The following is a 12,765-nucleotide window of genomic DNA, read 5'->3' as shown; positions in this document are numbered from 1 at the left end:
AAGATCTCTCTCCATTCCTTCTCGTTATTCTAGTGGTTTTGGGTGGGAAGTATGTTTATATACAGGCCTCCAAAGAATAGTTCTGAGAGAGAGGGTGTTAAGTAGCTATCTATAGATATATTTAATGACTGAGATGTGCCTGATCCTCCATGTCATTGAGAAATCTTGCAAATTTCAATCTGCTGAAAGCATTCAGCAACTTGCAGCTCTAGGATTTGTCCAAGGTCTACATCTACTTTCTGTCTCTCAGAACTATGCTCACTTTTCTAGAGCACACCAACTCACGCTTTCCTGGATACCACGCAGGTGAAATTATATGGTTACTTACTGAAATCTAGGTAGGTTGGAATGTTCAGACTTGGCTCAGAGCTGTATGGACATGTCATTTTCATATAAATGACAAACTGGAGAGGAGGATTAGAAATAATGTGTGCTGAAAATTTGGGATATTCCTTATTCCATTTGGCCCACTACTCTTCTCTTTGGAGGCTTTGATTCTTCACCAAAGTCTAAAGTAGCAAAAAGGATTTCAAAGGCAGAAAGACAAGGTACCTATGTCAACCTAACCACTGTGCCAGTCCAGCTACTTGTTTTTTGGTGCAATGAATAATTAAAATATATACACAGCATTCTGGTAAACACAACTCTAGCTTTCTGCTCTGCCTTGAGGAAGGGTAATTCCAGAAAGGCGTTAATAGAGAGCCAGCCTCTGTAAAAATTTCCACACCTGTGTAATAAGTTTAAAAAGAAAAAGTGCTGTGTTTTCCACCTCCTAGTGTCCAATTAAATGAACTTCAATGGGTCCACCAATGGATTGTGTGCCCCATGACTTCTGGAAATTGGTATCTGAATTAAGAGCAACCAGTTCACTCCTTCCCTTGCAATTCTCTCCTTTGAGAGGATCTGAACAACATTTGTGCATCAGTTAAGCCCTTGCGCCTTCAGCGGGATTTAACCACCGCATTAGCCTGGGTGGACAGGCATGAAATGTACGAGAATGAACATTAATTCCATAAGTATTCACCATTATTTGGGAGCAAGGAAACATCTCGTTACCAGTTATTTCCTGTTCTAATTAGACGAGAAAACTTTAGTATCTCAGTGCATGGGACTGTTCATGTTTTTAAGTGGGGCACTGCAGTAATAATCTACTTTTTAGGTGGAATCTAGTGTAAATAGAGGTTCAGGATGCTTCACTGAAACCAAGGCAGAGGCAAAGGAAAGCTAGTAATTGGGGAAGACGCGTTAATTTGTTTACCAGTCCTTGTGAGGAAGCAATTGCAAGTATCTTGCATGAGACAGGCGGAACGTTTTGGTGGATGGGACAAGTACAGTTGTCATTACACCACAGCCAGACAAACACGGTGAACACATTCAGGGAGAGTACAGTTGTTATCTTACCTGTTTTTAAACATAGTTCATCAAAGTCGAAACAGCAACTGTTGTAGCTCTTGCACAAGTTGTCACAACGGCAGCCCGGGGGCTCAGCCTCTTGAAGTTCAAAGCATCTGCTTTTGCAGGACCCAGAAGTACTGACCCAGGGGGAATCTGACAGGACTGCATGGAATAAGAAACAGGGAAATATCCGTCAGGCCATCAATGGTTGGCGAGTGATTGCTCAAACTACTGCTACTCTGATTAATGAAACTTCAGCTGCCTTATTTACAGGGGATGAAGGGAAAAGAAAAGAAGCACCCTGAGTGTTGGCAGAAGCAAAATCCTAATTAACTCAAATTTAAAAGGTTCCTTTTGGGGGCTGAGGAGTAAGCAGCACGCTGTGTTAATGTCCTGTCAAAGAACTGCATCTGGCTTTGAGTCCATATCAAGCAATCATTAGCAGAAATACATTGACGTCTCAGAGGCCCAGTTATGGGAACTTCAAATATTTCCCAAAAGCAGACCATTGCAGCTAGAAACTGCATGACATTTTCATGCTCAACTGGGCAGTTAGCATGGAAAGGAACTGCAATTAGTCTACCTGACAGTCAGCAGGATTGTGTTTACTGTACTATAAGGTGCCAAATCAACACTGCAGAGAAAAGAAACTATATGAAATTCAACAAATTCTGTTAGTGCCCAATAAAGTGTGGAAATCCTTTTTTGGTGAACTTCTGTAGAGCACTAATCTATAGAATCAAAAACCTGTCAACAATATCAATAGTGATAGAAATGTAGCCGTGTTAGTCTGGTGTAGCTGAAACAAAATACAGGACTATGTAGCACTTTAAAGACTAACAAGATGGTTTATTAGATGATGAGCTTTCGTGGGCCCGACCCACTTCCTCAGATCAAATAGTGGAAGAAAATAGTCACAACCATATATACCAAAGGATACAATTAAAAAAAATGAACACATATGAAAAGGACAAATCACATTTCAGAACAGAGGAGGGATGCGGGGGGAGGGGGAAAGGAAGGTAAATGCCTGTGAGTTAATGATATTAGAGGTGGGGAAGGGGAGATGTCTGTGAGTTAATGGTATTAGAGGTGATAATTGGGGAAGCTATCTTTGTAATGGGTAAGGTAGTTGGGGTCTTTGTTCAGCCCCCTGCAGAGAGTGTCAAATTTTAGCATGAATGCCAGTTCAGAGGATTCCCTTTCAAGTGCAGATTTGAATGTCTTCTGAAGTAGGATGCATGTGATTAGGTCATTGAGACAGTGTCCTTTCTGGTTGAAATGGCAAGAAACTGTTTTTTCTTTGTGATCCTGTCTAATGTCTGTTTTGTGGGCATTGTCTGTTTTGTGGGCAATCAATGCCCACAAAACAGACATTAGACAGGATCACAAAGAAAAAACAGTTTCTTGCCATTTCAACCAGAAAGGACACTGTCTTAATGACCTAATCAACATATCACTGATTCAGAAACTGTAAACCATTCATCCTGAGCCCATTAAGAGCATCTCCCGTCTCACACCAAAACATATTATGGAGAGTTTGTTTGGGACTCCGTAGTTAAGGCTGTTTTATGAAATTTGCTAAAACTGGGGCATATATTCAAGTTTTTCTTCCTAAGTAGGTCTTTTCAGCATGAAATGTCACAGTACCTTTTGAATCTTTTGTTGAATTTTATAAATTGGAAATGTTTTGAAACAGGTTTGGGGCTGAAGTTCTCAGCAGCAGACAAACTATTTCTTGTTGAAATAGTTACATAAAATGAGTAGGGAAATAAATCTTACATAGATCTAATTTAACAGGTACTTTTGGAAAATATTTTGGAATATGAGCCATTTTCTGCTGCCGATCTATGCTGAAAGTTTATGCCTTGGCAGATGGGGGATGGGGAGACTCATCTTCCTACAAACACAAAGAACTCATCATTCCCAACACTTAGTTATGGGAGCATATTATAGGGAGGATGGAAGGTAAATTATTAGGTTTCAAATGAGTTTCTTGGTAAATACAATGCAGAGAGTGAAAGATCATGGGATATAGCAGTTTAAAGTATGCACACATAGCTGGAGCAAAAAGTAACATTAGATGTCTTAATATACTTTCCTTGCTATTGTCAAGTGTGTGTAGTAACGTGTGTGTGTGTGTGTGTGTGTGTGTGTGTGTGTGTAACCACATACACCTAATGTGGTTCACTGTCCCATGTAATGGCACTTGGACCAATTATAGTGAGAGATAAGAACAACAGAACTCTACAACCTAAGCTGGGAACCAGCTGGCTTTATAGCACAAGCTGTAGAGGCTCCTACATGAAGGTCCCAGGTTCAAATCCACCCACTAGCAGTTACATGTGCACACATGTTTAATACTCTAAGTAAAAGCATCCAGTTGGTCCCTTGAGGTAGGAACTCCCTTCGAATTCCTTTGATGAACCCATTAAATCAGTATCTTGGTCATTTAAAATACCATAGGGATAAAACTTTGTACACATGTTGCCAGCACAGATATATGAGTTCTTCCTTCAGTTACTCCTCAGCAGTGGCCAGAACCAAATAAAATTCTGTTTTACATTTTTCTCTTCTTCCCATAATCCCTAGCACAAAACCAGATGAATTTTTAAAGCTGTAGTTTTACCAAGAGTTTACGGAGTGTGACTAATTACTTCTGGTGTCCTGAAAAAAATGAAAATTTTGAATTAGTCCCTATTTTTTCAGTTTTAAACAACATGGGAGCTTCTGAATTGTTCCAATCAAAGCCACAAACGATATCTTAAAGCCTTATAATTTCACAGAAGGCACTGATATGCAGAAAATAAGTGAATCCCAGTTAATCATGGTATCCTATTTTCATCATGTGTGCCCAATCTGCAGAAGTGCCAAGCACCAACTTCTCTCACTGACGTCAACAAGGGTTGTGGTGGCTGCCCTGGGCTTAAGAAAAACAATCAGATCCATCTGTTGTAAAGCAGATTGTGTATGTCAGCCCAAGTTTCCTATACTGACTGGACTCTGAAACCTTTTGAAGTTGCAAGGCCATTTAAAAAGTGTCATAACTGCACTAATCCTTTATTCCAGCATGACAGCTACACTTCAGAAGGGAACCAACTTCCAAATTCAAATTTATATCCACTTTGCACAGAATTGCCTCTCTCTCTCTCTTACTGAAAACACTCCAACTTTATGGGAGGGCTGCTGTAAAATTTCACACACACAGACTCATTTCGATGAATATTAACGGCCTGATTTTCTGAAAAGACCAACACTCATTTAGGTACTTGAGCAACTTTGACACAGTGACAGATTTTCAGAAATGGTCTACTGCTAACAGTCTGATTATTCTTAATGGAAACTGATGGACTCAACCTCTCGATTTGTTCTCTTACATGCTGTATGTTTAAGACCGAGCCCCCGATAGGGAAAGTTTCTAGTATGAAAATCAAGGATGTTATTTCAGAATGTTTTATAATATTACCATTTTCCTATTCATTCTAGTGGAACTAATTTACTTTCAATGGGATCTTTGCATAGTGGGAAGAGTACTCCATGATGCTGTTGAAAACCACACACCGCTATGTATTTACAAAGGAAAATGTGGTGACTCTTACTACATGCTATAGAAAGGCTTATCTTCACTACCCACTGGATCAGTGTTGTGACAGGCAGTGATTGATCCATCAGGGGTCATTTTATAGTGTCTAGTATAGATGCAATAACCGACTGCCTAACACTCTCCCATCAACTCTGGTATTGCACCAAGACAAGAAGAGTAAGTGTAATCGCCATACCTACTGGGTGTGGTTCATTGTTCCATGTAGTGGCATTTAGACCACTTTAAGCAAGAAAGAATGAGTTTCCTTTAGCGAAGAGCCATCTGGCTTTTAGCTCAAGCAGTAGATACTCCTGCACGCAGCTCCAGAACTCCTAGGTTTGGTTCCACCTGTCAGCGTTATATAAGCAGAGTCAATGGGAGAGCATCAAGTGTCAACTTACTGCTGCAAAGACACTACAGTAAGCAGACCTAAGTGCATCAACTTCAGCTATGTTATTCACATAGCTGAAGTTGCAGGACTTAGTTTGAGTGTGCATAGTAGTACAGACTGTTCGGTGGAGTTCTATGGAGATCAATTTTGGGATAGTTCTGTTCAATGTCTTCCATCAATGATATAGTGGCATAGAGAGTACGCTTTTTGTGCTATAAGCACAACTTCATCCTCCATATGGCCGTCCAGGCGGGCTGGAAGTTCCAGAGGCAGTGAGCTGTGGCCTGGCTCCACCTGGTCAATGTCTTCAGGTCCATTCCCCACCATCACATCTTTGACAACCTTGGAGAGTTTTGGATTCCAGAAACTTTCCTCCAGATGCTCTGGAACAACTACCACCACCATCCACTCCATAAACGGAGAGACAGATGCCATCCCCATCCGCTGTGGCATGAAGCAGGGCTGCTCTCTCTGCTCCATCACATTCAACCTGACCATGGAACCGCTCCCTCCATCTCCCATGGCCCAGCCACTTTTGTGCTGCATGGTGAGAGAATCAACATCCCGGCCTACATGGATGAACTGGTCCTGATCTCCAACAACTTGGAGAGCCTCCGGCAGATGCACATCACCAGCTGAGCCAGTGAGCAATTGGGCCTCCACTATAATACAAGGAAGTATGCCTCCCACCACTTCAATATCAGGGACCTGGTCTGGGCCACCTGGTTCCAGATCCATCAAGAGCCTCTGGTCTCTCTTGAGTATGGTCAATTTTACTAGTACTTGGGCAAGCTCATGCTAGTTCACATCTGACAGACTCCTGAGAACATTATCATGGAAATCCTGTGCGACAGAACCTGCGCTGAAGACTCCCTTCCCACTCTCTGGCAAAAGATCAAAGTGCTGAACACATTCCTGATCCCCCGCGTCTCCTTCATCCTCAGGGGCTTGGCCGTGGCCCAAGGTTCTCCTGAAGAAGGCAGATGGTGCCATTTGGCAGCAAGCGATGAAATAGCTCTACTTACCTCAAAGAGCCAGCACAGACATTATCTGTATTTCCCCACAGACAGTGCCGCACCAAACGTACTTTGGATGGGCCAAGGCAAGGTGTTTGAGATGACCAGCAAGTACAATGCTGAGCAACTTCACCCATTTCACCAACTGGCAGTTCGCCCGCCAGGCCAGGTCAACTGCATGCCCCTCAACAAAGCCACGGGGATCAAGACAAGCAGCGCAGGAATTGCAGCTTCACCAACAAAACGCTGTCCCACACTCTGTGTGGCTGTCAGACCCACCTGGCAGAGATGCCACAATGCCACCCAGGACTGGTTGATCAAAGCCATCCTGCTGACCCTTGGGAGCATTGCCGTCATCCCCAGAATGGACAACCTGACATCATCATGACCAATAAGGAGCAGAAGGTGGTCATCATGGTGGACGTCACTGTGCCCTTTGAGAATCGGACCTCTGTCTTCCATGAGGCCCAAATTTGGATGACTGAAAAAATATACCCTCCTGGCAGGCACCCTGCTTCCTTGGTGCTATGAAGTTCAGATCCACACCATGCTTGGGGGAGTCCTGGGCACTTGGGATCCCTACAACAAGCCAGTACTGAGAGCATCCAGCGTTGGTCAGCACTTTGCCTGGCTTATAAGGCAGCTGATACTGTCCAATGCTATCCAGTGGTCCCAGAAACATTTACAAGTAGCAAGTCACAGGCTACTGGCACTACCAGGATGAGTGACAGATGGCGGATGAGAGACAGAGAAATCGCCTGCTTCCTTCCCTGAAAGTTTATCTTTCCGGAGAAGACCCACAAGCCACCCACAGACCAAGGGACTCACTCCACCCATGCGCCTATGCACTTTATCGCCACATATTGGCACTCTGTCCCCTTCATGAGTGGCATCCCCAAGAACATGGACACTTGAAAAACTCAACCACCTTGATCTGGGACAATGCTAGTTACATCTACTATGTGTCTCATTAACTGTATAAACTACTATTTTTATTTCCTCATAGCCCAAGCTTGACCCCAGATGTACAAAAGTGCCTTTCTTTTTACCTTGTAAACTTTATTTGAAACATTAACTTCAATAAAACATTTTCTATGATTCTCTAAGCAACTGTCTCAGCAGTGTTTAAAGTAGTCTCTCAATGGCTTAACGTTAGCTTTGTGTTATCTTCTAAATAGATCACTGAGCTATCTATCTTTTCTTATTTTTCAGGACAACTATCGCATATGCCTCAACGATGCACGTGACAAACTGTAGAACATAATGTACCATAGCTTGATATAACATCTGACTAAACATACTGGTTATACCCGTGGCTGAGGTACCGTAAGACACATCACATCACCAAGAGGATTCATTTTTAACTCCTGTAGCCACTGGATATCAAGACTGTTCAGTTCTTTGCTTCAGATGACCTCGCCTTGGAGGCTGAGCCACAACTTGCAGGTCACGCATCCAGCTGTGGTCAGAATACTGGTGTGTGCAAAATTGTTTGAATACACACTGTCAGCTTTAAAGAAATTGCAAACAGCTAAGTAGCAGGTTTGAGTTGTCAAATGTGCCTGCACGGACCATGAAGGTAGGAAATTCTGTTGAAAATTCCTAGGTTGGCAGGAGCTTCCAAACCATCAAATCTGGATCCTGCTTGAGATAGAGGATTGTGGCAGTCTTTGAACTTCAGGTTTTCCCCTTTTAGTACCAGAGTTGCTTAATTATTATTTTTTTTAACTTCAGTCTTTGCCATTTACACTCAAACTACTGTTGTTGTTTAAGGAACACTTTGGTGAAGTGGTATACCACAGACTAAGAAAGAAATCCTATTTGAGGCATATTGCCTTTTATTCTTTAGTAGGGGGCTGCACGCCCTGCTCGCTATGCTGTCCAACCCCCCTCTCTCTGGGGGTAGGTGTCTGGCCAGGGGAAGGGAGCTAGAGGTGCAGGGTGTCAGCTTGGGGGGGGGGGGTATGAGTGAGCAGAGTGGAGGTGCAAGGTCTCGGCAGAAGGGTTGAGTGAGCAGGGTGGCGTGCAGGGTCTCGGTAGGGTGGTGTGAAAGGGGGCTGGAGGTGCTGGGATCTCAGCGGAGGGGGTGAGTGATCGGGTGGGGGTGCAGGGTCTCAGCAGGGCAATGAATAAGGGGGCTACTGGTGCAGGGTCTCAGCTTGGTGTGTGGGGGCCACTTACTTACATTTGCATGGCTCTCAGCACCGTATCTCAGGCACTACCTACTGCTTCTTTTTAAAATCTAATTTGTTTTGCATTAATTACTTGTATTAATTACGATTAAATGAGACACTTAATTTTATGCCATTCTATAAGTTAAGAGTTTGCCCTCGCTTGCAATGCTGGCTATGTTCACTTTTGGTCACCCTATCTCCAAAAAGATGTAGCAGATATGGACAGATTTGCAATTCAGGCAGTGAAAATGATTAGAGACCCAGTTAGGTTGTGTGCAAGAAGAGACTGAACAGACTGGGACAGCATCGTGTTGCCAGCAGACAGCCCCCTGGGGTATGCCAACGCTACATGTACCAATGAATTAGCAGGCACACATTGGGGGCAGTGGAGGGGACCCGGTGCAGCCGGAGAATGGGGGGGTTGTCAGGCTCAGATAGCAGAGACCACCTGGTGGAGCCCAGGGGTGTGCAGGAGCGGGTTCAGCTGGCAGAGGGGACCCGGCACCAGCATCTCCTCCCCAGTGGTACAGCCCCCCGGGCATGAAGCAGGAGCCAGAGCAGCCCATATCTGGAGGGGACTACACCCAAGATGGCCACAGCAAATGGCTGAGGACTGAGATGGAGGCGGGCGGCAGCACGTGGATGCAGATGACATCATTCCATCGTTCCACAGGAAATGTCTTTTTAATGTATATAGAGAGAGATAAAGAATTATGCAAGCATTACCAAGCAGTATGTTATATCCACCTACAAAGGTGCTATATCAGATCAGTCTGTTTGATTACATGGATTGACTTACATGGTCAAAATGCAGTCTATTTGCAATACTGTGTATAGACTGCATTTTGACCATGTAAGCCAATCCATCCTTCCATCTGTGACAACTACTTAGGCGTATTTGCATCGCACTTAGAAGAGACACTGCATGGCAAGAATTAAGCAATGGCTAGTTAGTATATTAAAAATAAAAAAAGTTGTTTGGAGCAACAGTGTCACTGCATATACTATATTTTGCAACGTGTCATTGAAATTGAAAGATTTCAGCAAGAGACCATTTAAAACAAATTGTAATTTTTCTGACTCAAGTCTAGCACATGTCGTATGCTTAAAAATACAGATGTGATTAGAATCCAGGCTCCCACATTCACAGATCTAGGAAACAGACTTAAGCACAACGGGTTAGTAATATTATCAGGATGGGAGCTAACTTCATGTGGCCCAAGAGGATATTATACTAAGACTATACATTCTAAAGCTACTTATCAACAGGTACTCTATCCAAACTTAATAGATCAAGTTAAGAAGTGGCAGCCTCAGTTATTGATATCCCTTGCTTTGGGAGACTTAGGTCCTTAGATGTTATTTTAATGCAGCTAGCTGTTGTGTACAAATACCGATAGCTTATTAGATATTAAAAAGTTCAGTTTAAAATCATTTAGATGAATTATTCAGCACTTACATAGTAATGACAAAGTAGTATCAGAATTAAAGTTAGGATAATTCGGAATCATTATGAAGTACTAGAATGACGGAATGCCGAAGTGCTATAAAACACACCTGTTCAGACAAGATACCATTCCTGTATAGCAATGAACGGTGACAGCGTTTTATCATCTTAGTTTTTCCAAAAGCACTGCCAGTCTTGGAAGATTAGCATCTACACTGGCACTTTATAGCACTGTAACTTTTTGGATCAAGAGTATGAAAAAGCACCCTCTTCTTCCTCCCACCAGAGCAGCAAGTCAGTGCTGTAAAGCACCAGTGGGAACCAGGCTAATCCCTTGCAGAGCTCTCGCCCAGTAGTAGTGCAGCGGCCACACATTCCATTTACAGCGCTGCCGCAGCTGCGCTTTAAACTATCAAGTGCAGACATCAAGGTTCATGTCACTATGCAAGCCTAAACTCAGTGGAGTTGAAAGAGAACCTGCAGTCATCTTTTACCTTGGCATTTCACTGTGTTGGGTTTCTAAGAAGGCTGTTTCCATATGCAGTTTCCATTAGTATTAATGGGAGTCGTATGTGATTGGTAATTTCAAGACCCAGACAGCCTCCTTTGATCAGAGTATGTGTTACCAGTTAAAAAAAGATTACTTTTGTGCAGAGTAGTTCCCCCTCACAGAGGGCAACTGAGTTCTTCCATTTATTACATTTGTTCTATTATCTAAGATTTTACATCCTGGTTCTATTATAAATTAATTTTGATATATTGGAAGTAACTTGTCTGGCACTAAAAAAAGAGAAGAAAACTTCACTTGCTGCCTCTTATTGCTGTATTACAGACAATTGGCTGTCCTTGTGTTGCTCAAACAAAATCAAATGACAGTCTGCATGTGGAAACCATGAAACAGAGGTCTTACTATTACTGCCAAATACTGTATATCAGGCATACTACCTTCCTTAACATCTGTGAAGAGACATGCTAAGAGGAAACTAATAGGAGCAACTTATGCCTTAGTAGCAAGTAGGTGTTTTTTTTAAAACCAGAAAAAAAATCCAGAACTGATTTCCTTTTTGGTTACCTAAATGTCCTTAGTCAGCCACATGGATCAATGTGTTGAGCAGACACCAGTTCCGGGAAAGGTGAGGGGGAAACGAACAAACGTATTACTGGGAACACAACTTACTCAAGTCCCTGTAAACAAGCAATCTCTTTATGAAAGTTCTCACACTATCATTACAGTTGGGTATTGTAAATGAAACCCTTTCATTTCAGTTATATTAACCAAGTCAAAGTCAATTACCACAAGCTTCCTTTTTCATGCCAAAGGAGGGAACAGAGACATAAGTCAAGACTACTTTTTTCCAAAAAGACTCCCTTTCCATTTTACATGTTTTTCCACTTGGTACATGCCCAAGGAGACAAAATCCTATGTTTACCAACAAAATATAAACAAGCATCTCTGTTGTGGCATGTCCTTTCTCTTCTCCACTCAGAAGAGAAAGATCTGAAGCTGAAGTAAAAATACATGACTGACAGCACATCTTCATCATGAAGTTTTCGACATTAACACCTGCTGATCATACCCTTCCCTTTTCCATTTAGCAGTTTGCTGTTCAGAAATCAGCATTAGTAGATACAGAAATCTAAGAAGCTGTTCTCAGTGACTCTAGATTTGAAATGACCCTGACCAAACAAGTACTGCACAAACTGCTTCTCTGCCTAGTTGAATGAAAACTGCACTTGAAAATTACCTGATGGAGTTAGGAAATAAAATAAAAGTAAGTGAATCTATTCATAGGCTCAATGAACAAAAAGTCAGGCACCATGTACAACAATCAACTGTAATATCAGACTAAGTCAGCTCTAAAATAAGCCTAATTCTCCATAGTCACATGCACACAGAACAAAAGTTTAAGTAAACAGGTAACCTATAGGTGAGTCCCAAAGGTCAGTAGATTCAGGGTCAACATATTCTTCACTATATCCCACAACTGAAAGGAACAGTAAACTAGTATTTCAGAGTGGGGGTGTTTTCTAACTATGATATATAACATCGAGTTAGTGAGATGTACAGTTTGTCATTTACAGTACCTGAGATGGGAACCTCATCCCAGTCTTCAGATCTTCTAAATCGATTTGCTGTAAATCCGACACAGACGTTAACTCCAAAGGCAAAAGCAAATAAGGATATTACCTGAAATGTAAGAAAACAAAATGAACAAAGTAAAACAAGAATCCCAATTTAAGAGTACTCTGATTAAAAAGAAAAAGAAGGACTGGCTATATTATTTGAGTTCCCAGTCACTACAGCTCCTATTTCTGAGGCAGTAAACGAGAGTCACAATTTTAGAGTAATCAAAACCAGAAAGGGGCTTGTGAATAAAACATCTGATTGAAAAGCTGAAATGTTTCTTTTTGTAATAACTCTCCCCCGGAGACACTGGTTACTCCTTTCAAAACCAGCAAGTTCTTTTCCCTTTCCTTTCCTACCTGGGGTAACTGGAAACAGCTTTTCTTAGCCATACTAGAGAATTCTTGAAAAGCCTTCACAGTGTGGCTCTCTTTATATTGACTGCAGCGCTCTGCTTGCTCCGTGAGTTCAGTCTACTAGCTACAACTAATCCCACCTGGTGAAGTTGACAGGCTCATTTGATTTGTCCAGGGGTGATTTCATCATGGTTCACTCACAAATCGCAGCTCTGACTCCAAGAAGCTTCAGGCATCATCCTTCTCTCGTCCCCTCCCCCACAAAATGCACACACGCG

General features: G+C 42.3%; 1 protein-coding gene and 1 long non-coding RNA gene across 4 annotated transcripts in view; one reads left to right on the top strand and one right to left on the bottom strand.

Annotated features, from left to right (window-relative positions):
• The window catches only part of LOC142826954 (uncharacterized), a 32,332-nt gene extending 24,029 nt beyond the window's left edge, over positions 1-8,303 (top strand). Inside the window, exon 3 of the long non-coding RNA XR_012901245.1 lies at positions 7,598-8,303. This is a non-coding gene — a long non-coding RNA (uncharacterized LOC142826954). The remainder of the gene's footprint in view (positions 1-7,597) is intronic.
• The window catches only part of ENPP2 (ectonucleotide pyrophosphatase/phosphodiesterase 2), a 96,672-nt gene that overhangs the window by 59,148 nt on the left and 24,759 nt on the right, over positions 1-12,765 (bottom strand). For 2 of the 3 annotated variants that reach the window (XM_006130770.4, XM_006130773.4), the window contains exons 1-3: positions 12,491-12,628; positions 12,092-12,194; positions 1,402-1,557 (exon numbers count right to left, since the gene is read on the bottom strand). In XM_006130770.4, coding sequence (XP_006130832.1) covers positions 1,402-1,557; positions 12,092-12,194; positions 12,491-12,523 — 292 coding nt within the window. In that variant the 5' untranslated portion in view covers positions 12,524-12,628. Of the gene's footprint in view, positions 1-1,401; positions 1,558-12,091; positions 12,195-12,490; positions 12,629-12,765 lie in introns of those variants that run through there. The other variant, XM_006130772.4, reaches the window with a different exon arrangement.

The sequence above is a fragment of the Pelodiscus sinensis genome, chromosome 2 (assembly GCF_049634645.1).
Source record: "Pelodiscus sinensis isolate JC-2024 chromosome 2, ASM4963464v1, whole genome shotgun sequence".
Taxonomy (NCBI): Eukaryota; Metazoa; Chordata; order Testudines; family Trionychidae; genus Pelodiscus; species Pelodiscus sinensis.
This window is presented reverse-complemented; position numbering and strand designations above follow the sequence as displayed.